The sequence below is a fragment of the Chaetomium globosum genome, genomic scaffold (genome assembly GCF_000143365.1).
Source record: "Chaetomium globosum CBS 148.51 scaffold_2 genomic scaffold, whole genome shotgun sequence".
NCBI classification, from domain to species: Eukaryota; Fungi; Ascomycota; class Sordariomycetes; order Sordariales; family Chaetomiaceae; genus Chaetomium; species Chaetomium globosum.
The window spans coordinates 80,191-103,724 of record NT_165977.1 but is presented as its reverse complement, the minus strand read 5'-3'; the positions used below and the strand labels follow the sequence as shown (position 1 = coordinate 103,724).

Here is a 23,534-nt window from a genome sequence, read left to right as displayed (position 1 = left end):
CCGGCAGCCTCATCGACCAGCGCAATTCCACCCCCTTCAAAACAACCGCCGCGTGCGGCGACGGGCGCGTTGCGTGTTGAAACACCCCCGCAATCCCCCACCCATCGCCCAGATAAGCCCTCGGGAGCCAGCACGCTCTCCCACCCCCTCAAACCCGGCCCGCGTCCAGGTTGGACTCGTCATCGGCCGTGACATACGAGATGGTGCACAGCGCCAGGGATGCGGCGCACGGCGTGCTCGCGCGCGGCCGGGAGGATGTGCTCGGGGTATTGGGCCGGGTAGGGCAGGGGCGGGCCGAAGGGGTTGGCGAGGGAGGAGGGGGTTGGGCCGAGAAGCGAGATGATGGTGGTTGGGCGGGTGCGGCCCATGGTGGAGGCGAGGGAGGGGGATTCGATGGTGCCTGTGGCTATCTGAGATGGGGGGGAGGGAGGGAGTTAGTTGGTGGATTTGGATTGGATTGGGATGGGTGATATGTTGAGGAGGAGAGGAGGAGGGGGGCGGGGGCGTTCAAGGGGAAGGGGACGGGGGAAAGGATGAGAAAGGAACCGAGCTCACCTCAAGGAGCGGGTTCGATTTCAAGTCATCGGGGATTTTCTCCGGGCTGCGGACGTACGCGATGGTGCGGTGATTGCGGTGCAGTAGCTCGCGGACGACACAGATGCCCGAGGGGCCTGTTGCGCCGAGGACGAGGACGGTGTCTCCTGCCATGGCCAAGTTCTGTCTGATGCGTCTGTTGGATTGAGGTTGAGAGTTTGCTGTTTGCAGAGTTGAATAAATCCAACGTGGTGTTATATAGTGTCTTTTCCATATGTTTGTCAAGGCCGGTGTAATGCTGCCCGAGACAACAACATAAAGTCTCCGATGACGCAGAACCTTGATACTTATTGACAGTCACCGTGCTAATTAGCTGACGAATCCTTATCAAGCCTTTCTCACATCATCGAATCGCTGAAACCGGCCGTGGCGCCCATTGAGCTTTGGAATCATTTTTTCCGCAAACGGCCGACACCGATATTATTAGAGAAATGGGCGCGGAACCAGTCGCCATGATACGTCGTTAACCATCACATTCGTAACTACCGTGGTATTATTACCCATGCCCTCATCGCTTTTGATGGGAGAACAATGCTCCGTCACCCCAGTACAAAACCACCCAGATATCCAAAACGTGTACTAAAAATATAAAGCCCCGATATGCGAGCCCAAATAGGCGGCGGCTTCTTCCCGGAAATCATCCTTGAGGTACCCATTCCTGTTGGCGAAGAAGTTGATGAGCTTGCGGTCCTTGCCAGTCCACCGGGGCCAGTCCTCGGAAATCTTGCTCTTGCTGCTGGTGCCGCCGGCCGCGTTGTTGGGGTCCTGGTTGTAGACAAAGTTGGCATAGTAGCTCTGGATACTCTTGCTGGCGTAGTTGGGCAGGATACCATAGAAGACCTGCAGGATATCGCTGCCGTGGAAGGTGCCCATGATGGGGGTGCCTTGGTTGTAGCTGGCGATATACGACCATGCCGGGACATCCGGATTGACTGCGGTAGCTGTTTCGAGGAAAATGCGACGCGTCAGGGTGAACACGATATCGCCCAGCAAAGCCGCGAGCCTCTTAAAACCTGGGTATATCTCATTAAGAATACCGCTGCCAAAAGGCGATCCGTCCCAGATCCACGGCGAATAAGTGTCGACGAGGCCCTCGATCTGCTGATTAGTAGCGCGGTGGAAGTAGAGATCCTTCAAGTAGGTCACGAGCCTGGCGCTGGTCGTGATGTTGGGTTGGAACAGGGCGAACAGCGTGCCCTCGTCCTCTTGGTCGCCGATGATCATCGGCACGGCTGCGTACTTGCCCTCCTGTACCAGGACATCGGTGCTCTTAGTGAGGGCCTTACCGTCAGGTCGGGGAAGGTATGAAAGGGCGACCGAGTTGTATGACAGAATGGCCGGGACGGAATTCGCAGCAGCGAGGAACTTATCATACGGCGCCTCACGAAGGCAAGCCAAAGTGTCCTTGGCTGAGGCGCATCCGGCCTTCTCGACGACCTGATCGTAAATAGCTTGGCCCTTGGGGCAGTCGACCGGGTCTGCTGGGACGATGCTGCCGGAGTTCATGATGGCACCGTGAAACAAAGGTTTGCCCTTGTACGTGTTGTCACCGTCATAGAGGGCCATTTGGTTGAAGACGGAGATGGCGCCGGCTGACTCGCCCCAGATGGTCACCTTGTCAGGGTCGCCGCCGAAAGCAGCAATGTTGTCGGCAACCCACTCCAGGCCCATGCGTTGGTCGAGGTGGCCGAGGTTACCAGAGCCATCGGCGAGAATCTCCTTGCCCGGCATGAAGCCGAAACCACCGACACGGTAGTTGATAGCCACAAAGACATAGGGCTTGCCCATATTCATGGCATTAGTGACGAGCGGGCCGCCATCATACATGGAGCTCCAGCCGAGCTAACAAGGGATCAGTCACCAGGATGGAACCTGAACACTGGCGTCGTAGCACTCACCTCAAAACCGCCTCCAAAGATCCAAAACAAAACAGGCAACTTGTCACCTGCTTTGGTACCTTTCGGCCGGAAGACGTTGACCGTCAAACAGTCTTCGCTGATTTTCAGTGCCTTCTGGAAGAAGGGCAGGTTTGTGAGTGTGCCGATCACCTTGGCTAGGAACTCGTTCGAGTCCGAGTCGGCCAAGAACTGCGGGCAAGCCGGGGCGATCCCGCTGGCATCGAAAACACCCAGAGGCGAGTCATGCCTCACGGGGGGCTTGAGCCTCAGCGGACCAACGGGCGGTTTGGCAAATGGGATGCCATTGAAGGCCTCGGTGGATAAACGGGTTGTGCCAACGATAGAACCCGCAGAGACGGTGACGGTCGGGGCAGCCCTCTTCTCGATAACGTTTGCGGGCGGCTCGGGAGGCGCTGCAACAGCCTGGCCGAGAAGGGCGGCGGCGACAAAGGCGGTGATGCCCTTCATGGTGTTTGTAGGCGGCCTGGCGACGGGGACAACACCGGGAGAAGGAATGTTCGGGAAGGAACGAACAATCAGGAGTTCGCTGACCGAGCCTCGCAAACCCCTTGAAGGAAGGGGCAGATAGCACGCCTCATATAGTGGTCTCATGGCGTCTCATTGTGATCCACAGGCACAGTTCGTAAATCATAAGGGTCCCCACGGAGACAGACAACGGTGTGTACCTTGGGCACTTGGCAATCTGGTACCACACCAAGACTCCACCAGGACGGACTCGGCGGCATGGCGAAAGCTCCGCACCGGGGCAGCTGACCATGCGGCACCATGGAGGCATGGACAGGATAGGCAAGAATCCGAAGGAAGCGCGTAGTGGTACCCTCTTGCAGCACGACTTGCGAGGCCTGGGCGATCCTTGGGGGTGGCATCCTCGGCGGCTCCCTCGAACTGGGGATGTGTTGCAGGCGTCATCTCAAGACCCATTTTCCCCGTGGGGAAGAGGGCGCTTGCGATCCTTGGAGGCCGTCGCATCCTGAGAAAGGCAGGAGGGGCTCCGTGAGTGGCCCGCTGACAGCCAGTAGCAAGTCGAATTCGAGGTCGCATTGGCCGTGTCACGCAGCCCAAACCTGGCAGAACCGATTTCTCGGCCACTCTGTGCCACCTCTGCCGTGCTTGGTCGTAGGGAGAAAAGACATGTGAAAGACGAATTTTGTGCCTGGCGCTAGTTCCAAGCCTCGGCAACACGATCGGGCAGCAGGGCAGTCGTGCATTAGTGTAAATAATAAGCCGCTGCCCTGATCGGCAGGCGGTGATTGTCGAGCCTCCCCCGCATCCCAATGGTGTGGGCGTGCGATGGTGAGGGGTCCCGGGTTTGGCGGGACTGCAAGGTAAGAGGGGGGATGCCGGCATCGTCGGGTTCAACCCGAAGAAACAAAATGAGCAACAAGGAATAGACTTTGAGAGCAGGGACAGGGTAAAAAGTCTCCCCCAGTCTCTGAGAACTCTGTTAGACAAGTGTGGGTGCTGTCATGGTTTGAGGTGGATCAAAACCCAGATGGCGTGGATTGCAGATTGTGATCTCGATCTGCGGCAACTGCCGACACATGGAAAGGTATCCATAACAGCAACCATCTATTGGTCGAGGCATCAATTCATGGCGTCGGCGCAACCCGGCGGAGATTTTGCAAGCGGCCAAAGGGAGAGGCATCCTCGTGGTATTGCAGAGCGAAAGCCAGGAAGAACCCCACAAAAGTCGTCTCTGGGGAAAGAACCAAATAGTGTGGGGTTTAGTGGGGGGAAACTGGGGAGGTGCAGGGCAGTCTGTGGGGGAATCGGGACCTGCTTCCCTTTTCGGCGTTGAAACCCGATGGGATTTGTCGACACTGCTTGGCTCGAGCATGTTCTTTTCTCACATTTCACCACATTACTCGCGAACTAGCGCATGTTTATAAAGGTCCGCCGCAATGTACAAGAATAGTACGGCGCCCGGGCGGACCCAAACGCACCGAGGCGAACCCCCAATTCAAAGTGGCCGTCCAACACTGGTCGAGAACCCCCCGATGCGCATCAACTGGCCAGTGACACTGTGGCAGCCGTCATCTTCACCGCCGGTTCTGTCGTTTGCGAACACGATGGATGCTTGCGAGTCAGCCAACCCAGACCTGGACACTTGGCGCTCCCCAAGCAAAAATCTGCCGGCAAGGCGGGTCGTTCCGTAGAAGTTTCTGGTGTCGAGCCCCACAACGCCGCTCTCCAGGCTGGAGTTCTCAGACTCCATGACCACCGTTTGACCATAAACGCCAGCTTGAGTACAAGTAGTCATTCACAAAGCCAACACCATCCCGCCGTTTAGTAGCTTCATACGCTTGCCAAGCATGTCGTGCTTCGAACTATTGATATTCCTCCTTAGGCCCAAGTTCCCCCACAACGGACTGCAAGCTGCAACCCAACTTACCGGCTCAAGGCACCTACAGTAGTAGCGGACCACTAGTCCGTCCCTCCCCGCCTTCTCTCTCGGCTTGCAACCTCACTAAATAGCTCCCCGTAATAATGGGAATCTCTCTGGCATGTGAAGCAGGTTGATATGGCGGCTAGACCAGTCTGTAGTTCCTCTCAATTTGTCGAGGTACAGTGACCCGGCGAAGTGGTGCCCCTCTCCCTCCGCAACTAACCGAGCAGCCTTAACGTTAAAAGTGTTCTCATTTATTAGAATACACAAACATTATGGATTACAGTCCCGGTTTGTTCTTAGCCCACTTACCTTTTATCTGCCCCGTTTCCGCCGCGGGTGTGAACTACCACGAGATTCAATCCCCCGATTCATGCAAATGGAATAACCACCGGGCTACCCCGTGACTCATGTGCATATCAGATACAGATGAAAGTCTAGATACATGTTTGCAAAAACATGTGAAAATCGGGGACTGGTTCTGAGGGTTCCAGTGATCTGGGCACCGAACGACCTACGCTAAAGCTTTTCAAGCCAGGCCAGGTCCGAGTCTCCGAGTCTCCGAGTCTAGTAGTATCTCTCACAGTGTCGAGGGATCAGGCATACCCCGCCAGGCCACAGGACGTTTAGCTTGTAATGCAGTATCACATGGGATATATGATGGCCCTGAAGCCTCGGAATAGTGACTCCTGTTCAATCTGTCGGGGAGGACCACATTTTCGGAGTAATCATGAAAGAACCCGGCCTGATCGAGCTAGTATTGGGAAATGTTTTACCGAAGGGAAGCTGTTTTATGTTTGTCTGCACCCCAGTCTTGGCCTTTAGTGAGCGCTAGCCCTCTGGATAACGTTGCTTGTTTCGGTGACCGAGGCATGGTTAAGGTGTCAACAACTCAGACCTTGATCGCGGACTACTTCGTAGCCGGGTTGAAACGGCAGCGATTTGCATTGATGTGTTTGCCTAGTTGCCCGTGAAAAAACTGTCACATGCGCGAAATTTTGCCTTTGACTCTGGGAAATAGACGCAAGATAAAGCGTGTTGAGATGTTGGGCTGTGGTACTCGCCATTGGGCATCAAAACGCCATCCCTGCTTTCACTATCAAGAGCATTCTCAACCGTTGGGTTCATTGGCGTCACACCAGCTCAATGGTTCCGCAATACACCTCCGTAGGCCTTGGGAGTGATGTCTGAAATCGAGTCAAGATGCAGGTGGTTTATCATTTTAGTTAACCTATTTAATAGCGAGGGTCATCACGCGTTGCAACCGAAACATAGGGGAAGACATCAACACATGTAGGCAAAGATACTCTAGAATACTTGCCAAAGATAAAAAGCAACGCGCTAACTTCATGCCATTGCTGGCTTGCGGCTCAAGGCCAGGTGTAACCGGAAGCCAACCCAACCAGCGCCTCATGTGATGCATCCTGACGACCGACCATACCCACGCCGGTGATAGCTCCCAATTCTCGTAGCCATTAACCCTCGGCACTGCCGTCCAGACACCGTTACCCAGCCAGCCAGCCCTCTAAAAGGGTATCGTAAGGTACCATCCCATGCATCATATTCCATAGCCTGACCTGTCGTGCCCTCATGTACCCGAATTCATCAATCCATCGCCGTGCAAGCAAGTCACGGAAGATAACAAAACCGAGTAGATCCCAAATTCCAGTCATAATACCATTTAATCACCAGGGGGCCCCTGCTCAACACACCTCCAAAGTGTTGCTATTGACCCGGCGTGTCGTCCTCCGCCTCTTAGTCGCGGGACTGTGCACAGGCCGGTCGTCCGAGCTGCTGGGCTGTTCCTCCTCGAAGCTGCTGTTCAACACCTGCGACAGTGGCTCCCTGTCTGTGCGCCTCCGCTTGAGGCTGACGGGGTGGTAGACAGGGCGTTGCTCAACCTGCGGCTCCAGCAGCGGGTCCCAGAGGCCAATGTGGTTCGGGTCGTCGTAGATGGAGTCCCCGGCGATCTCTCGGCCCAGAGCCTTGGACAGGCGTTCCTTTAGACCAAGAATGGGCCAAAAGCTCACTGGCGTGTGCGAGATGTCCATGCCAACCTTCAAGTCCTTCTCGGTTTCGCCGTTTGGCGCCTTGTGGGGGAACATGAAACGGTCCAAGAAGCTCTTCGTGATGGTCGCTGTGTAGACGACAAAGTTGGGGTTGTTGTCGTTGCCCTCGTCGTGGGTGATGACCTGCACTTTGATGTCGCGAAACAAGGGTGGCGTAATACGGATCGACTTTGTTTTGCCCTGGGAGCTGGACTGCGAAGAGGAGCGCGATGGTGATTCGCGGTAGAAGTGCGCTTGCGCCATGGCGAGGAGAATGGCAACAACGTAGGGGTCGTGGTCGGCATTTTCTGGGATCAGCAACTTGGATCGTAGTCGCTGCAAATTGCCGACCACTTCGTTGGGCGTGCCACCAGGCCCACGAAGCACACCGTAGAGATTCTGGCGAATGGCGGCGAGCTGGGATTTGTTGATGTAGGCAAGCATCGGCATGCCTGGATCGCGACCGGTTTTCGGTGTGCCATTGAATGATGTCGAGGGCAACGTCGGGCATGAATCGAAGGATGTGTCGACACTGCTCGGACTCTTCCAAACACAAGGGATGCGGACGACTTTCCTGAAGACGCGATGCCCGAAGTAGAAGTTCAGCTCGGCGCCAGTCTTGGGGCGGGCCAATGTCGCAGGGAACAGAGTCGACAGGATATGCTTCATGGCGCGAATCTTGCAGAATGCCCTGGCTGATGTCGCGTCTTGCCGCACGAGAGTGTGCAGCTCCGAAGTCAATGTTTGCGCCATCTTGGATGGCTCAAGCCACACTCCATGAGCAATATCTGGGACCGGGGTGACGACGGCGGAGCGCTTGCGAAAGCGCGCCCCCAGGAGACGGGTATGCTGGTCGGTCCAGCAGATGGGGACGACATAGAGGGAAGTGCCGGCATGGTCATGCAGGATGTCATACAGGGAGCCCGGCTCGGCCCGCGTAATGCGACGTCTGCACGGTCGCCTCGTTGTCGGTTTGGGGTTGCTCTGATTGCCGGTTTTGGTGGGGTGGCCGCGCTCCTGGGAGCCAGCCTTGTCGCGTGAAGACGGCATTTGGACGATGGCGCGCAGCTGACCGAGAAAGTTACTGCTGAACAAGGATCTTAAGGTCAAGGCGGGACGCGTGTTAGCGGCAGGGGTTCTTGAAGGCGGAAATCGGATTTGTGATTCGTGTTCGCCTGATTTGACGGTGATGTATTGAAGGTAAGTGCAACTTACTCAATTGTGAGCATCGAAGAAGGCCGATCGGTCGCCTTGCTTGAGTGGGGTGGGTTACAAGGCGAACACCCGCTTGTCGCGATTTGGCCCCGCAAACACAATAGTCACGTTAAATAGGTATTGTTAATTGTTTGGAATGTGAATCGCAAACAATAACAGTAGTCGCTCAAAACCAAAGCAGGTGTTGCCACAATAATTTTCGTGGAATACACAGTGCTTCAATGGTGAAATGGACGGTATTTCGGTCGAGGAGTCGTTGTGCGCGCAAAAGTGTCTCCCCGGCTGGTTTGGGAAGGGCTGGGCAGAAATTCGTGAGTTTAAGAGAGCAACGCGGCCAGCGGGGGGCAGCCAAGACCCCCTCACATTCTGCGCCGTCCTGCCTGTGGGTGTGGCAACGGAAGTGCACCAACAATCTGGACCCCTGGCTTTTCGCGGCCCAGACGCGAAATCCCGTGACACTCACCCCATTAGGCTAGGCACCGACGTGTTCCACTTCCATGGTCTCTGAGCGACATCAGGAACCCACATTCACTCTGCTGGCACCTTTTGCGGCCCTTGTCTCGGAAGCTCCGATTCCACAGGAGCACAAGAGATTTTCGCTGCACCTCGCCCAAATGTACGAATCCAGAGGACCTCAACCATCTGTAATCTTTGAGAAGACATTGTTGAGCGGTGCCAGAAGTGTTTCGCAAGGATCACGGCGCGGTGTCATGACGTCCCAGGATTGTTTTAGCCGCTGAGATGCAGTCCAATAAGATGCTGGAAAATAGGATCCACCTTTTTCAGATGGTGTGGCCAAAGTGTGGCTGCCTGTGATGACACATTTGAGTCAAAGCCGTGAATTCGTAAAGGCTCGGCCGTGCCAAGACCCTCAGCCACACTGAAAGACGTCAGGGTTGATTGGCAGCATCTTTCGTATGCGCCCGCCCCGAGCCGACCCCAGCAACCCCGCAAGGCTGCGATCGAGCTCCCGAGCGCTGAGCGGAGCACAAGACATCCCACTTCAACCCCTCAAAACCCACGCCCGGAGCTTTTGCAAGGCGCGTGCTGCCCACGATGCCGGTGAGTCGTGTTCTAAAAGCCTCAGCTCGGAATCATCACTCCATCCAGGCTCCAATGCCCCCATTTCCGGGTTATTGCTGACCCGACCTTCCTCCTCGACCAACACCCTCACAGGCCTACAACTCCGTCTTCAACACCGCCGAACCGGCCCCACGGCTGGTCGGCAACTTCCCGCTCTTCCCGCTGCGCACCAAGATCCGGGGTCCCGTGTACCCGCTGCCCTTCCCGGACCCGCCGCTGCCCGCGAATGAGTCGCCCGACCCGAACTCGGAGAGCTACGACATCCTGGACGAGGTCCTCGCGCTGTTCCGGGCCAACACCTTCTTCCGCAACTTCGAGATCCAGGGCCCCGCCGACCGCCTGCTCGTATACGGCATCTGGTTCGTCTCTGACTGCCTGACCAAGATCAAACCGACCGCCAACCTGCGCGATGCGACCAAGGATGTGACGAACCTGGCGCTGGACTTGAACTTTGCGATCCCCGGGGACCCGGCGTGGCCTTTGAATCAGGTATGGTACCATGATAGGGTGCGTCTTGGGAGAGCATGTAAGGGATTCTGACGTGAAAATGTGTAGATGTACGAGGCGCCCCGCGACAGGCAAGACGCAGAGGTCCTCCGGCAGTACATGTCACAGGTCAGGCAGGAGCTGGCGACGAGGTTATTGGCGAGGGTATACGATGAGGGCGACGCCAAGCCGAGCAAGTGGTGGCTGAGCTTCACAAAGCGGAAGTTTATGGGCAAGGGACTTTGAGTTAAGCAGTTGGTTTATGAAGTGGAAGAGTCGGATGGAAAACAATCACAATTGCATGATAGAACGCAGGCGGGCGCAGGGTGGAAATGCTCATTTTTGCTTCAGAAAAGACGCACGCCTCCTTTATACATGGTATCTTTGACGTCGATGCAACTAGGATGTCTCACCATTTCCCCACACCGTGTAGGTAATGCCTCCTCTACTGATCCTTTATGCCGGAGTCGGAGTGACCACTTCCGCCTCCGAGCCAACCTTCCGCCGCTTGAATTTCCCTTGGCAGCAACCTTGCCCTCCGCCGGGCTTGGCCCGCCACGCCGTAAACACAAACCCATCCGCACCGCCCCGTTCCGTCATGAGCGGATGTGTCCTTCCGGGAAGCACCTGCCACCGACGGGCGCGGCTCGTTTGAATCGACACACCCTGAAGCAAGGTGGGGTTGAGCGGAAACCGTTCGTTGCCCTCCCACCGCTCGAGCTCCTCGTTCGACAGGCCATCGGTTTCGGGCACGCTTCCGCTGACCCACGCCGTCCGGCGCGGTACGCTGAAGCAATCGGCCAGCGCGGCCAGGGACTCCACGGACGGCGAGTAGATCGCCACCGGAGCACCCCCCCCGAGAAGAGGGAGAGTGTGACGGAGGATGCTGATGGGGTCCATGGTGCTGGCGCATACGAGACCCGAGAAATTTCCCATCCGTGTGTTGTCGACGACGTGCCGGATCCGGGCATACCTCCTCCGCTTGCGGTGAAAGTTGCCTCTGCGACTTGGCTTCCATGACGCGAGAGTTTCGGGCGATGCGGTGAGTGGCGGTGTAGAGTACGACGTGTCAAGTTCCGGCTTCAGCAGCTGCAGCCAGGTGAGGTTTAGGAGATGGTTGAGCAGGGGATGGGGCGGGTGGTTGGGGGACGTGATGTCAAATCCCCAATAGTTCAGAAGCGAAAGATTGGGCTGGCTGGCTGAATGGATGACCGTGATCGTGTTGCTTTGCGAATACGGGATCGCAAAGTCAGAGGGCCGGGGTTTTTGGTGCTTCTGTCTTCCGTCGTTCTGTTGCTTCAGGGAGTTGCCCGGTCCATCTGCCATTTCCGTGTCGCTGTCCTTCTGTTTTGTTTCAGGGACGATCAGTTCGTGAGCCCGAGTCTCCTGTGGCTTTTCCGAGGGCGCGGGAGTCGGCCCAGTCGCAGTGACGTTCTCTTCTTCAGTCCTCTGCGTCTCCGGCCCCTCGCCGTCATAAAGGACGCCCATCCGCTCGGCCATCGCCGCTACCAACAGCCCACAGGTATCGTCGACCACAAGCCACCTCCCTTTTAAGAGGTCCTCGTCCACGGGAAGACACGCCTCGTCCCCTGCGTCGGTTGGGGCCTTTGGGTCCGGGAGCAACACATCATCGCCTCCGAAGTGCACATTTCCCCAGCAGCCGACGAGCCCAATCATCTCGGCCCTTAAATCCAGTATTTTGCTCGAATCCCTTTCTTCCAATTGCCAGTGGGCGAGGTTGGCCACATCGATCGGCAAGACCTGGAACCGCCGAATGTATTTTTTGGTCTTTAATAGCTTGTACTTGGCCAAACTGAAGCTCGTTTTTTGATCCAACGCCGTGTGGGAGAGAAGCAACTTGGCGATGACATCCTTTCCGGCATTATTTCCCTCCCTCTTCAGCTCCTCAATCTCCTCCTGTGTCAGGGTCTGCCGCGCATTCTCGTCGAGGACCTCGTGGTTTGAGCGCGCAATGACATTTCCTTTCTCGTCCACTAAGCTGAACTCTTCCCCGTCTGTCGTAGATATTACGGTATCGTTTGCACCAGCCGCGGGCGTAGCGCAACCGGATGCGCCTTCGTCGGCAAAGACATCGGCGTGGAGCTCGTCGCTAGTGACAACTCGGAGGCGTGAAAAGCTCTCGTCCGGCAGCTTATCCAGGAGCTCGAAGGTGAGGTGGTATGGGCGTCCGATAACAAGATTCGATGGGAAGGCGCCGTATTTTCCTAACGATATTGTTCTGGGCCAAATATGCCCTGTCAACATGTGATTTTGGCGGGGGGGGGCAGGTTTGCGCGATAGGCGCCTCGGATGTACTTACGTATTAGGAGTAATTTGGAGGACTTTCGTGCTTCCTGATGGGAGCTTTAACGCGACCCAGGCGTTGGGCCGTATGAGTGAATGCATATTTGCAGCAATGGCGCGATAAGCCGGATACTTGCTTTCGGTGGAGGATCGCAGTCCAAAAAAAATTGGCTCGGTACCTGTGCCCGGTCGAGGCGTTGCGGGGCTCTTAGCGGGGTCCCATCTGTGCGAACCTTGATGTGGACCATTCTGGCGCAACCCCTCGTCTTCCCTTCACTTATAATGTACGAACTTGGGTTCCAATTGCTGGAGGAAAACCATGTTAAGAATGCTAAGTTAATTACGATAGAGTCCATGACAGTCTAATGTGGCAGTCTCATGCCTACTGGACTTTTCTGCTCTTGTCACCAATAGTTCAATCTACTATTCCCAACATCTCGGGTTACCTGTTCTCGTTTTCCAAATGCAAGCCGAACCATCACAATGGCCCGAGTATGACCAGGCTTATGATCAAAATCCACATCAACAACACTGCTCTCAATAGGTCCGCTATACGATGTTCGGTGTCCAACACTGATCTGACGTTACGACGCGGCAGCCTCTTCGACTCGCCGGCTGTGGTATATGACAGCCATCCAGCGCTGTCTTGCACCATCCCGCTCTGATTAAAGTACGTCCACGCCAACAGCACAGGCCAAACACGGCGCTGAGCATTCGCTAGTGCCGACATGTTGCCCTTTTGCGCAGGCTCGAGGGCCGCGGAAAAAAACGTGAGTCGCCTGTCAGGGAGCTCGGAGAGTCCAATGGGGCTGATTTCTACGACTACCGTTAGCCATCATCACCGGTCGAACTAGAGAAGAAATTAGCAGATTAACAAAGATGCAATCACTCACCAAAACTGGCGCCCCTATCCTCCGCAAAATAGGCTGCACACTCGAAAGGAACATATAGATCCTGACAGCTCTCGCCCTGATCCCACCTTCCAATCACCGAGGTCAACTGTAAACGGCGGATGCAGGCGTCGGGGAGGATAGCAGAGCAGGTTCCGTCGTGTACCATCTTTATTCCGGCACGGTCTTTGCCGATACGATCGACGGCGAACGAGCTGAGGCCGGCAGTAAACACGGTAGCACAGAGACGCCAACCGGTGGTGTTGTGCTTCGGGACGTTGGCTGGCGGTGTGATCGAAAGGCCCGCGGCAGCAACGTAAAGGCTCTTGCCGACAGTACCGGTAGGCCATAGGGAGCGCGCTGGGACGGGTTTCCGCCGACGAAGAACTGGGCCATGACGAATCGCGGCAGGAGGAGGGCGATATAGACGCAAACTTGGAGCCAGTCGGGGAACTTGCGAGCCGTCGCCGGAGCGGCTGTCCCAAGGTTGAGGTTTTGCTGCCGGGCTTGAGAGGCAGCCATGGGGCGTGTCTGGCCGCCAACACAGCCGTTCCCCGTGGCGGATGTATCGTAGGCGTCGCCTAGATCCGTTGCGAGCACTTGTATAATAAATGATCTGTTTCACGCAGCCGATGCTGGACTTTCGGGGAGGTGAAGTTGGCGGTGCTCAGATGAAGTATGTCCTGAGATTGCATTCGATGCAGGACGGACTGCACGCTTGGTAAAGAAAAACAGCTTACCTGCGCGGTGTGCCTGTGAACAGACCGACTTCTAGGCAAAACCGCGTGATCAAGCAGCAGACGGACACGCAGTGTCGGGGGAGGCTTGTGCGTTTGACATTGCTCCGATATCAAAACTACCTCGGCACTATCAGCGACCAAAATCGTGGGCCAAGCAGGACGAACAAGACTAATATAGCGCTAACCATTGTATAACGCCTCGTTGGGTAACGTCGGTAAGGCCACCGAGACAGCCGGTCGGACATTAGCCAGGGATGGGAGCATGAAACAGCTGCAAGACAGGTGGTCACAATAGATAGTAAACATGTGACTCCAATGCGATAACATCGTTGTGTTCTAACATCCACCAGTGATCTAGACTCGCTAGCACGCACCGAACGAAGCACACCCCGAAGAAGAGTAAAAGAGCAGACCACTGACCCGTATCATGAACCCCATCTGACGCCGTCCCGGTTATCGCGTAACGATTGTCACGCACAAGGGAATCACAAAAAAAAACGAAACGGCAAGGAAAATGTGTAAAGGGATGCCACGTAATATCTCCCCCAAGATATCCAACAATATGCCAAGATTTGCCTTCCCCATCTATCATCATCACACCCAAACCCCCTTTAATCACCAATGCTCATCCAGCCCCAGGTGCCGATAAAGCCAGCCAAGATCAGCATGGTCAAGATGCTGGCACCGGCCCGATCAGCCGTAGTAATGGGCTCCAACGGCTCCGACGCACCACGACTCCGGCTGCCGGCGTTGTTGTCGCCCTTGCTGATACCCGTCGCATTAGTGGCAGGGGGCGGGGCTTCGGTGATGAGCAGACTCGACACGGCGGCAAGGACGTTCATGGCCTCGCCAGCGCCGCTGGTCTTGTCGACAGCCGGGTCCACGTAGACACCCTCGGCCCAGTAGAAGCCGCAGCGGCGGCCGGTCTCGCCGCCCGTGCACTGCCTGGCGGCCGCTTCAGCCGATGTCCGCAGCATGGGCAGGATGATGTCGGCCGTTTTCGGCGCCAGCTTGGTCACAACGGACAACCAGCGGTGAACGTAGCCCTTGAAAGTCAACATGTCGGGCGTGCAGCCCCTGCGGCCTTCACAGGGCAGCTCGAAGGCGATATCGTTCTCGAAAAAGTCGCGCTTAATGCCCTTGAGCAGGTTATCGACACGGTCCTCCCAGACGGTGCTGCCGTTCGTGTAGTTGTACATGAAGGCCGCGCCTTGCAGAAGCAGGCCCGCGTTGTAGCTGAACTGGGCCTTGTTGATGTCGGTGCAGTTATGCTCGACGTGGCCGCCGTCGTAAACGCGCCAGTCCTTGTGATCGATGTATTGCACATTCCACAGCCACTCGAACGTCTTGGTAGCCCATTCGGCGTATGTTGCGTTGGAGGTGTAGCGTGCGAGGCGGGCACCGAGGTTGAAGAAGCAGGCATTGGCGATGGTGTTCTTGTAGTTGTACCCTGCATTGGTGGGGGGCACCTGCCAGCGAAGGCCCCCATTACATGTGTTGTCGTGTCGTTCGGGGCTCGCTTGGGTGTGGAAAACGCCCTGGGCCAGGGCGAGCCATTGTGGCTTGTCCTCGGGCGGGTTGGGGAACTTGTTCTCGGCCGCGAGCATGGCTGACATGCCCCAAAAGCCTTGATCGTCGTTGCCGAGAGATGCCGTATGGTTGGGCGGCATGTAATCATAATTTGGACCAGTCTGGTGCAACATGCCTTCTTCGATGACATGATTGTAACTCGTGTCGCCAGTCAGAAACCAGTAGTCGATATAAGTGCCCATCATGGCACCTCCCTCCCACCAGTAGTAGTCGCCCTTGTGCTCGGTCGGCGGGCCTGGCAGAATGCCCGGGATTTCACCGGATTGGTTTCCTTTGTAGAACAGCATCAGGTCGTAAGCGAGCGTCCGCGCGGACTGGCGAATCTCATCTGCGCTATCAGTCAGTCCAACGCCTTCTATGCCTCCTCAAGACCTTCAATAATACCAGGTGTGTTGACGGAGTAATACTGGGCATGTGCGGTCGGTAACAGGCCGCTCACAGCGACAAGAGTGGCCAGCCATCGTGCTGGGCCTCTCGATGGCGATGATGGCGCCATGTTGTCCCGATTTTCGGTCTCGACGCTCTCGATTGCGGCGGGAAACGAGCGGTAATTGCGAAATAGGGTGGGAAAAATCGGAAAGGGGTCGCGCGGTCGTCCAAGTCGTCGTGGGAACAGAGTCGGCGTGACGAGTGAAAGCAGCAGGCGAACGAACGTGGGGTTCAAACGAGTGTGGTGATCGCCAGCGCCATGGACGACGACAAAGAGCAAGACGTTCTTCTTCCCAGACTTGAGAGAGGAGAGAAAACAGGCGAATGGAGGGTGGCTCGAGCATGGGTAGGGGCATGACGCGAAAAGGAGCCCTCCCTAGCCGTTCTTCGGGTCTTGGTATTCTCGGTAGGCGCTTGGCTTTCTCGGCATCGGCGGGCGGTGCAGTGCTCGGCGGCGTGTGACTGGCCGGGGCCTGCGTTGAGACGTCGTCTTGGCGACGGAAAGCGGGAAATGACCCATGCTCTGGGCTTCAAAGACCTTGGATCGTGCACTGGGGGGTTGGGCTGGGCGAGACCATTGGGATGGATTTTGGGCAATCGCGGCTGCACATCGCAAATTAAACAACGGACCTCTCGGCGGGGCAGTTTCTCTGACGTCGAGTGACGGAATTGTGTATTCAACTAAGAATTCGACAAAATGGAATGAATGGTTTGTACGTGTCCTTCGGAGGCACAGGATCGAATCGGCCACGCCCCTCGTCTGCATTGATTGAAGTTTCCAGGTTTAATTGCCAGGGGATGAAAAGGGGAAAACTCCTTTCGATGGCCGGATGCGGGAAACAGACTCCCGAGCCCCACAAAAGAATCTGACAGGGGGGAACACCTCGCGATCAACAAATGAGCGACCTTTCCAGACCGAAAGCTTTTCCCCATGTTTACTCGACGTTTTGGGGTAACCATAATCAAAAACAAACAACCGATGTTTAGTCACTGCAGAACCAGCAACAGACGACGTCATGGACCAAAGGAGCGGGTTTCCTAGAAGGTGGAATGAAGAACGGCCAGCGCCCAAGGATTGCGACAATCCGATGATTATCCAATTTGCCGCACTCCTGACTGAGCCACTGATTGAAGAATCCCACTGGCCATCACTTGTTCATCTCGGTCCTGGGCACGGAAGCGTCGGGCAGTCATCTCGCTGCCACAAGTTCGTATTGTGGTCACTGCCATATCGCCAAGCCCAGGCCAGCATGGCAACAACGTCGAAATGGAGGACTGCAGCACGAGGAAAACGAGTCATGGCGTTGTGGGACAAAGTACAGTTCCTAAGCTCAAGTTGATTCGAACCCAGAAGCCAAGGTAACAACATAGCCCCGCCACAGGCACCTCCCTAGTTGTTGGCCGTCTTGTCGTTGTAGTAGTGGATCTAGCAGCAACAAAGCCACATCAGTCATCTCATTTCAGAATCCAAAGAGATAACGGAACGAAAAGAAACCCGCAAGTAGCGACTCACCGTTTGATCAGCGCATCCCGAGGGTGTCTGGTAGCCATACGCGCCCGTGTTGATGAACAGGGCCTGGTTGGCGCACACCAACCAGGCGCCGACATTCTGGCGCTTGACGTCCGGGTGCGACCAGGTCAGGGTGTCGCCCTGCCAGGCAAAGGTGCCGAAGGTGCTCTTGGTAGTTTTGAACGAGGTGGCCAGCGTGCGCGGTGGGTTGGCCTTGTCGGCGGGCTCCTCTACCCACATGTACAGCGGCGGGTTGGACACCTTGTTGACCAGCTGGCCGCTCTCGATCTGGAACTGGCCTGCGGTGGTGTGCGACTCGAGCAGCGCCGTCCCGGGCACGTTGGCCGGGATCGTCTGGAGGTACTTATGGTAGTTGGGCGGCACCACAGCGCGGATCCAGTAGGCCCCGTCCTGGAGCGTTGTCGGCGAGGGCGTGGAAACCGGGTCGTCGGCCGCCACCACGGGCGAGGACAGGGCCGTGCCGAAGAGCGCTGCGATCAATACCGACTTCATCATGGTGATCTGCGGGTTACAAGCCGTGAGTAGTGATATTGATGGGATTGGGTACTGCCGGTAGTAGTGTAGATCTCAGCCCAGCGGCCGACCACGAAGCTTATGTGTTTGTTTCCGGGACATTTCTCCTTGACCCGCTGTGGGTCGATCGGAGCTCAACGACAGATGAATTCGGAACTCTAGCCCGTAGAAGAGGGGCGTTGGCAATCTATTTTGATGCCAAACCGACGTCCCGGGGTGACATCTTCCACATCGCGCGGGACCCCAGATTCCGTCTTGCGTGGGAGCCGTCTCCTGCGGATCTTAATTCCGCAGCTTCTGCGGATTGGCCCAGGGCAAGATCCCGGAAAGGTTAACGCCTGTGGTTTGCCTTGGTGGCCGGGTAAATGAACACTCCATCATGCCGCGCACCCGGTTGAGATCAATCCTACCGGCCTTGCGATGGTGTAATCACCAATGATAGTACTTGGACAATCCGCTAGTTAGTCCTGACTCCTCGAGCTCTAGGCTAGTTCGTCGGAAAGACTAGGTTGATAGTTATCATCGTGAAGGGGTCAGATGTGATCCCATCAAGCTACCGAGTGGCAAATTGCTTCATTTTTTAGTTAGTTAACTAACTATTTTTTATTTTATTTTTTGGTTGTTGGTGCTTTGTTCTTTAAGATCAACTAAAAGGTGATTATCCCAAAAGGAACCCCTAGCATGTAGACAATAGTACCTAGTTCGCTTGTGATATGCGGCCATGGGTAGCCTGGGAGGGCCTGTGTGATCATTCATTTTGCAACAGATCCACCGCCGTTAGGGGACGAGACCTCGGACCAAAACGGCCTCACAAAGCAATGCAAGATGATCCTCAGGCACTATGAGCGGCAGTGGTACTGATATTATATCTAGTAGTGTCTTTCAATGACAGCCCCCTAGGGCCCTGCCTCGTGATGTTGATGCCGGCAATTTTCATGACCAGAAGGCATGACTACTACGGAATCCTTGCCGAGATGCTTCATGTGGGTTGGGTTACCATAGCCACACCCGAGACTGCCCTCGGCGTATATCTCTGGTTCATTCTGCTACACTGCTTAGAAGGCGGCTTTTGATGATCGAGGTTGACTCGTAAACGGCCATGGCGGAGGCGTCACGCATGTGCATGATACCTGGCCAGGAACTCAGCCGCTCGCTAATGATCTGGGGCTCGCCCCAGCTCAGGGATCCATCCGACTTTAGCATACCGAAGATGGCTTTGATGGTGGCCCCGGACGGCCACGTGGGATCGTCATCTTCATCTTCGTCCGTCATGAACACGACCGCGACCGACCCATCGGCGAATGCAGTGATCTGAGGTGCTCCAGCATTCCGCCCCTCCTTTGGCACATACACCGGCTGCCGCGACCCAAATGTCTCGGCGTTATCGAAGGACAAAACTGCCTCAATGGAAAATGTGCCGAGACGCGTTGTCTCCATGACGAGGATGAGTGCCTCCAGCTCCTTATCGCAACTTGTCATCGCCGCCACCCCGACCATACCGTCGCGGAGTGCCTCCCCCTCGCCCGTTACGCGCTGGGTCGCCGTCCACGTGGCGCCGCCGTCGGTGCTGCGCACGAGCATGGTGTCCTGGTCGTCGGTATCCATCTCCTGGGAGAAGTACATGTGGATCTCGTCGTCGTCGTCCGTGCCGGCCATGCGGAGGAAAGGCTCCCAGAGGCCAAACGGGGCGGGCTTCTCCGCGGCCTGGGACAGGAAGGTCCAGGTCCGACCGCCATCGGTGGATTGGCAGACGGTAATGCGGAAGTATGTGTGGGTACCGTCCGGGTCAGTATCGTGGTTTCGGAACGCGGCAAGAATGGTGGGCGGGTTCGACTCGTTCGAGTCGGCTGATGCGGGCAGCTCAAGTAGGAAGAGATTGTCGCAGTCGCCAGAGGAGCGCGCTACTTCGCCGTGAGCTTCAAATGTGGCAGCATCGTCGGTGCTACGTTTGATGGTGAGGACGCGCTGGCCGTCGGGCTCGAAAGCCGTGAAGCCTGCGAGAATCGAACCATCTGCGAGGCGGCACAGGCGTGGGTAAGTGCTGGGCGTTTCATGAATAAAAAGCTCGTTCTCGGCGCACTCCAATCGACGAAGTCCAATTTCCATGTTGGGCGCGATGTTCGGGTGTGTTTTATTGTATGTGGTTTTGTCGAAAGTCTGGTGGGCGAAGTGATGGGTGATCGCAGATAATGCGGAGCGAGCAGAGGCGAGGATGAGGGAAATGGTGGCTAGCAAACACAAAACCGGGAGAAGGTTTGACAAAACAATTGGACTGTGGGCCGAGAGACGCAAGAGGCCCCCCGGAGCCCATGTACATCGCATCAATAGGGAAAGAACGGTAGCAGTTTTGGAAGCAGGAACAAGTTTCACTTCCCAGGCTCACGGGAAGGAACGTCGGACTGGTGAGGTGTAAAGTGGGTCATTGGGGTTTGTGAACTGCAGCAGACAGTGCCACAGAGACATTCCCTGGCTCCCTGCAATTTCCACCTCTGTTTCTCGAAATCTTAGAAGTGAATCGCACAAGAGGAATCTACAGATTTCTATGCAGGCAGGTGCCACCTATGTAAACGCCACGGCGGGCTAAGCGGTCGAACCATCTCAACCAGACGACATGGGGGCCACAGTGAGCTTCACTGAAATACCAGGGAAAACCTGCAGATTTAAGTTTTCATCGCCGCCAACAGTACCTCCATCGGCGTGTATAGAGTAACGGCTGAGAGATCTGTTGGATTCGCCACATGAAACCTTCTTGCTGATACTTGTGTTGGAAGGTCATGGCACCGGAAACGGTCATGACATCCGGAAACGGACAAGGTACCGGAAACGGATTCATGGAATTTTGGCAGCACAAAGACTCGGGTTAACTCAAGGATACAAAGGAAAGATTTAGGATAAAAACCAGTTGCTCTGAAGAACTCTGAGAGGAAGAGCCAGAAATCAATCAATCCTTTTCTCTCCAATTTTTCCGTCTGAGTGTCGTTTCCAATAAGATCCACGGCGCATTGGTCCCGATAGATTGGATCAACCTTCTGCCCCTTCAACCCTCCCCAAACCATGCCGACCATCTCGGCATCACCACCACGGATAATGGCACCTGAGTCGCCAAAGGCGACAAAACCGTCGTCCGGCGATGCGTCAAGGACGACATTCTCCTGCGAGTAAAAGGGGACGAAAACACCCCCAACACCCGCAGGTAAATCTCGTACATCGGCTTTTTTTGCCGAAAGCTTCCCATAGGTGGTGCCGGTTGTCGAACCGGTCTTAAAAACCTTGCCCTCTTTTCGCTTTCTCGCTATCGTGGCCATGGTCAGCCAAGAACTCGATAGCCGAGCCGCATGGATCCTAGGTAACAATCCGTTAGCGACGAGGTTAAAGGAGGGTCGGAGCTACGGACGTTGAAAGAGGGCTTGAATCCCTCCGGGAAGCGAGCCAGATTCCAAAGAGATCATAGCGAAGTCAATTGCGTGGCGGCTGGCAAAATGCGTCTTAGGCCGGACGTAAGCACGACGGTGCCAAAACGGCAGTCGCAGCCGCAGGCACGGGCAATAGCGTCCTCGTCGGCCTTGAACTTCGTATTGAGGGTCAGTGGACCCGTATGTGTGATAAGTCAAGCACCCCCCATTTGGAACGGTCTGTAGTTATCATCCACACCGCTTCTTCGACCCCCTCACTTCAACTTACCACAACTCAGTCAATTATTAGTCAAATCACTTCATTTTTGGGGCAATAGTACCATCAGTTCAAGATGGCTTATTCGGAGCAAGATTTACAAGATGCGGTTCAAGAATACCAGCATGGTCGCCGGTCATTGAAGAGATCAGCTTGGAATTCGGCATCCCGAAGACGACTATTTGGAACCGTATCTACGGCTCCCAGCCTCATCGAGATGCCTCTGAATCGCAACAGTCGCTCAGCCGCGTACAGGAAGAGCAGCTTACGCGATGGGTCCTTACCCAGGTCGCTCTAGGTGTTCCACCAACCCACGCACAGATCCGGGAATTCGCCAACCGGGTACTCAAGGCCCAAGGAAGCTCCCAGTTAGTCGGAAATAGCTGGGTTAGACGATTCATCAAAAGGAACCCAGTCCTCCGTACCCAAAGAGGCCGTAAGATCGACTCAGCCCGTATCAATGGCACTACTGACGCTGTCATCCGTAGCTGGTTCCCACTCCTGAATTGCCCAGCGTTCCAAATGTGGGCCGTTCCAAATGGGGGGTGCTTGACTTGTCAGGAACTCTTCGGGCCGCCAGCGCGGCAATCTTGACATCCCGTACCTCAGAGGCTGGGGACTGGACCAGAAACTTGGTAGGGGGTTGGATAGGTTCGACTTGGTCTAAATGGAAGTTAGCATGAAATGGGGACACGGCGGGGAGACTTGACGCACCAGAGCAGACGTGATGACACGTAACAGCGAAGTGTTCAGTGCCATGTTCCAGAGTCTGGAGCTTCACCTAGAAGCCGAGAGTTCCAGAAGTGCCGGTTATAGCGTTGCCAATGCTCGCTCCTGGGTAGGGCTGCTTCGGGAAGTAGTCCTCTTCAATGGACTTGGTGCGATTATTATAACGGGCAAGGCTGCCTTCAACCACCTCAATCGCAAAGAGGGGATCAATGCCGAGGCTAGTCGAGGGGGTCAGCGACATGGAACTCGTGGGAATTGGAGCTGCGAGAGTCGGGAAGGGAAAACTTACCGCTGCTGGATTGCAAACACTTCCCCAGCCATTGCCATTGCTCGTTCCACCATGGAGTTCGGCCTGAGGACGATCAACACTGTAGGCTGGATTGAACCAGAAACATGTGAGTTATGGACTCCGAATAGAGAGAGAAATGTCCAATCGTCGCCTGCTTGAATCAGAAGGTCACGGATAGAATCCTGAAGATGGTTAGCATGCTCGGCGCCGGCAACGTTGGCGGGGAAAGGCTGCAAGGTGCGCGTTTCCCTCGAGGGGAAAAAGGGATCACCAGAAGGAGACGATGGCATGCCGGTAATTGCCAAGGCTCTCCTCGCGAGGAACCCGTGGGCATGGGAGCCACCTTCAATGGTGGGGAAGCTAATAGTAGAATTCATGATGATGTGCTGTTTCTTAGTTGGTAGTGTCGGGGTAGTGAGCAAGTTGAGCGGCGCAGGCTGGCGAAAAAGAAACGCGGCCATTATACAAAAGGAATGGGTGTGAATTTTTCCACCGTCTCAGTTATTGGCGACACTGTCTTAGACACGTTGTGGTGTTTTTGTGGCTATTCACACGTTGTGTTTTTTGCATTTTTGTGTGGGATTCTTCGCTGTGCAATAATTCCTTACCTGGCAGCCTGGCTCGTTCAGATGACCATACACAGTGTGGGTAATGTTTCGTCTAACAAGATACGATATATGGGATAAAACATCCTGAGCCTCTACCCTCTTTCACTCTTTCTCTCCCGATTCTCGAACGTATACCGGCATTGGTGGATTGATGCCAGTCCACAGCAGCGTCCTTCATCTCTCACTGTCCACCAGACTTTCCCAATCACATCTCCACCACCTCCCTGATCATCCCCCAAGTCTTCGAAATCTTTGACCGTCACTCTCAACCGTCCGCGGACGGGGCGCAGGCAGCCGTTGATGGCGTGGAATATATACTCTCAGCTCTTATCCGCGGTTATTAAAAGCTGGATGATCTCTCGCGTACATAAAACCATGAGACTACAAATATAGCGGCCTCCTGTGCTCCCAAGACCAATCACATAATTTCGAAGTTTCAAGGGTTCTTTCGGAGCAGCCCAAGGGCCTGGCCAAGTCACCAACGATCATAACTATGCTCAAGGACCCAAGA

General features: G+C 55.5%; 9 protein-coding genes across 9 annotated transcripts; 1 reads left to right on the top strand and 8 right to left on the bottom strand.

Moving 5' to 3' along the window:
* Window positions 1-179: 179 nt before the first annotated feature.
* On the bottom strand, window positions 180-708 carry CHGG_02170 (uncharacterized protein; the record flags this gene model as incomplete). The annotated part of the gene is made up of 2 exons (XM_001228685.1): window positions 180-410; window positions 556-708. The coding sequence occupies 2 exons, from the start codon at window positions 706-708 to the stop codon at window positions 180-182; spliced, it is 384 nt and encodes a 127-aa protein (XP_001228686.1).
* Window positions 709-1,173: 465 nt separating this feature from the next.
* Window positions 1,174-2,960, bottom strand: CHGG_02169 (uncharacterized protein; the record flags this gene model as incomplete). The annotated part of the gene is made up of 2 exons (XM_001228684.1): window positions 1,174-2,436; window positions 2,493-2,960. The coding sequence occupies 2 exons, from the start codon at window positions 2,958-2,960 to the stop codon at window positions 1,174-1,176; spliced, it is 1,731 nt and encodes a 576-aa protein (XP_001228685.1).
* A 3,642-nt stretch (window positions 2,961-6,602) lies between these two features.
* CHGG_02168 (uncharacterized protein) lies at window positions 6,603-8,176 on the bottom strand (the record flags this gene model as incomplete). The annotated part of the gene is made up of 2 exons (XM_001228683.1): window positions 6,603-8,031; window positions 8,163-8,176. 2 exons carry the CDS (start codon window positions 8,174-8,176, stop codon window positions 6,603-6,605), a joined length of 1,443 nt encoding a protein of 480 aa, XP_001228684.1.
* Window positions 8,177-9,218: 1,042 nt separating this feature from the next.
* On the top strand, window positions 9,219-9,977 carry CHGG_02167 (uncharacterized protein; the record flags this gene model as incomplete). The annotated part of the gene is made up of 3 exons (XM_001228682.1): window positions 9,219-9,224; window positions 9,339-9,734; window positions 9,801-9,977. 3 exons carry the CDS (start codon window positions 9,219-9,221, stop codon window positions 9,975-9,977), a joined length of 579 nt encoding a protein of 192 aa, XP_001228683.1.
* Window positions 9,978-10,187: 210 nt separating this feature from the next.
* On the bottom strand, window positions 10,188-13,447 carry CHGG_02166 (uncharacterized protein; the record flags this gene model as incomplete). Its single annotated transcript, XM_001228681.1, has 4 exons — window positions 10,188-11,986; window positions 12,591-12,851; window positions 12,929-13,140; window positions 13,242-13,447. 4 exons carry the CDS (start codon window positions 13,445-13,447, stop codon window positions 10,188-10,190), a joined length of 2,478 nt encoding a protein of 825 aa, XP_001228682.1.
* An 829-nt stretch (window positions 13,448-14,276) lies between these two features.
* On the bottom strand, window positions 14,277-15,751 carry CHGG_02165 (uncharacterized protein; the record flags this gene model as incomplete). The annotated part of the gene is made up of 2 exons (XM_001228680.1): window positions 14,277-15,569; window positions 15,695-15,751. The coding sequence occupies 2 exons, from the start codon at window positions 15,749-15,751 to the stop codon at window positions 14,277-14,279; spliced, it is 1,350 nt and encodes a 449-aa protein (XP_001228681.1).
* Window positions 15,752-17,074: 1,323 nt separating this feature from the next.
* On the bottom strand, window positions 17,075-17,710 carry CHGG_02164 (uncharacterized protein; the record flags this gene model as incomplete). The annotated part of the gene is made up of 2 exons (XM_001228679.1): window positions 17,075-17,110; window positions 17,198-17,710. The coding sequence occupies 2 exons, from the start codon at window positions 17,708-17,710 to the stop codon at window positions 17,075-17,077; spliced, it is 549 nt and encodes a 182-aa protein (XP_001228680.1).
* A 1,056-nt stretch (window positions 17,711-18,766) lies between these two features.
* CHGG_02163 (uncharacterized protein) lies at window positions 18,767-19,834 on the bottom strand (the record flags this gene model as incomplete). The annotated part of the gene is made up of 1 exon (XM_001228678.1): window positions 18,767-19,834. One exon carries the CDS (start codon window positions 19,832-19,834, stop codon window positions 18,767-18,769), a length of 1,068 nt encoding a protein of 355 aa, XP_001228679.1.
* A 2,344-nt stretch (window positions 19,835-22,178) lies between these two features.
* On the bottom strand, window positions 22,179-22,876 carry CHGG_02162 (uncharacterized protein; the record flags this gene model as incomplete). The annotated part of the gene is made up of 2 exons (XM_001228677.1): window positions 22,179-22,344; window positions 22,416-22,876. 2 exons carry the CDS (start codon window positions 22,874-22,876, stop codon window positions 22,179-22,181), a joined length of 627 nt encoding a protein of 208 aa, XP_001228678.1.
* Between the last annotated feature and the right edge of the window lie 658 nt (window positions 22,877-23,534).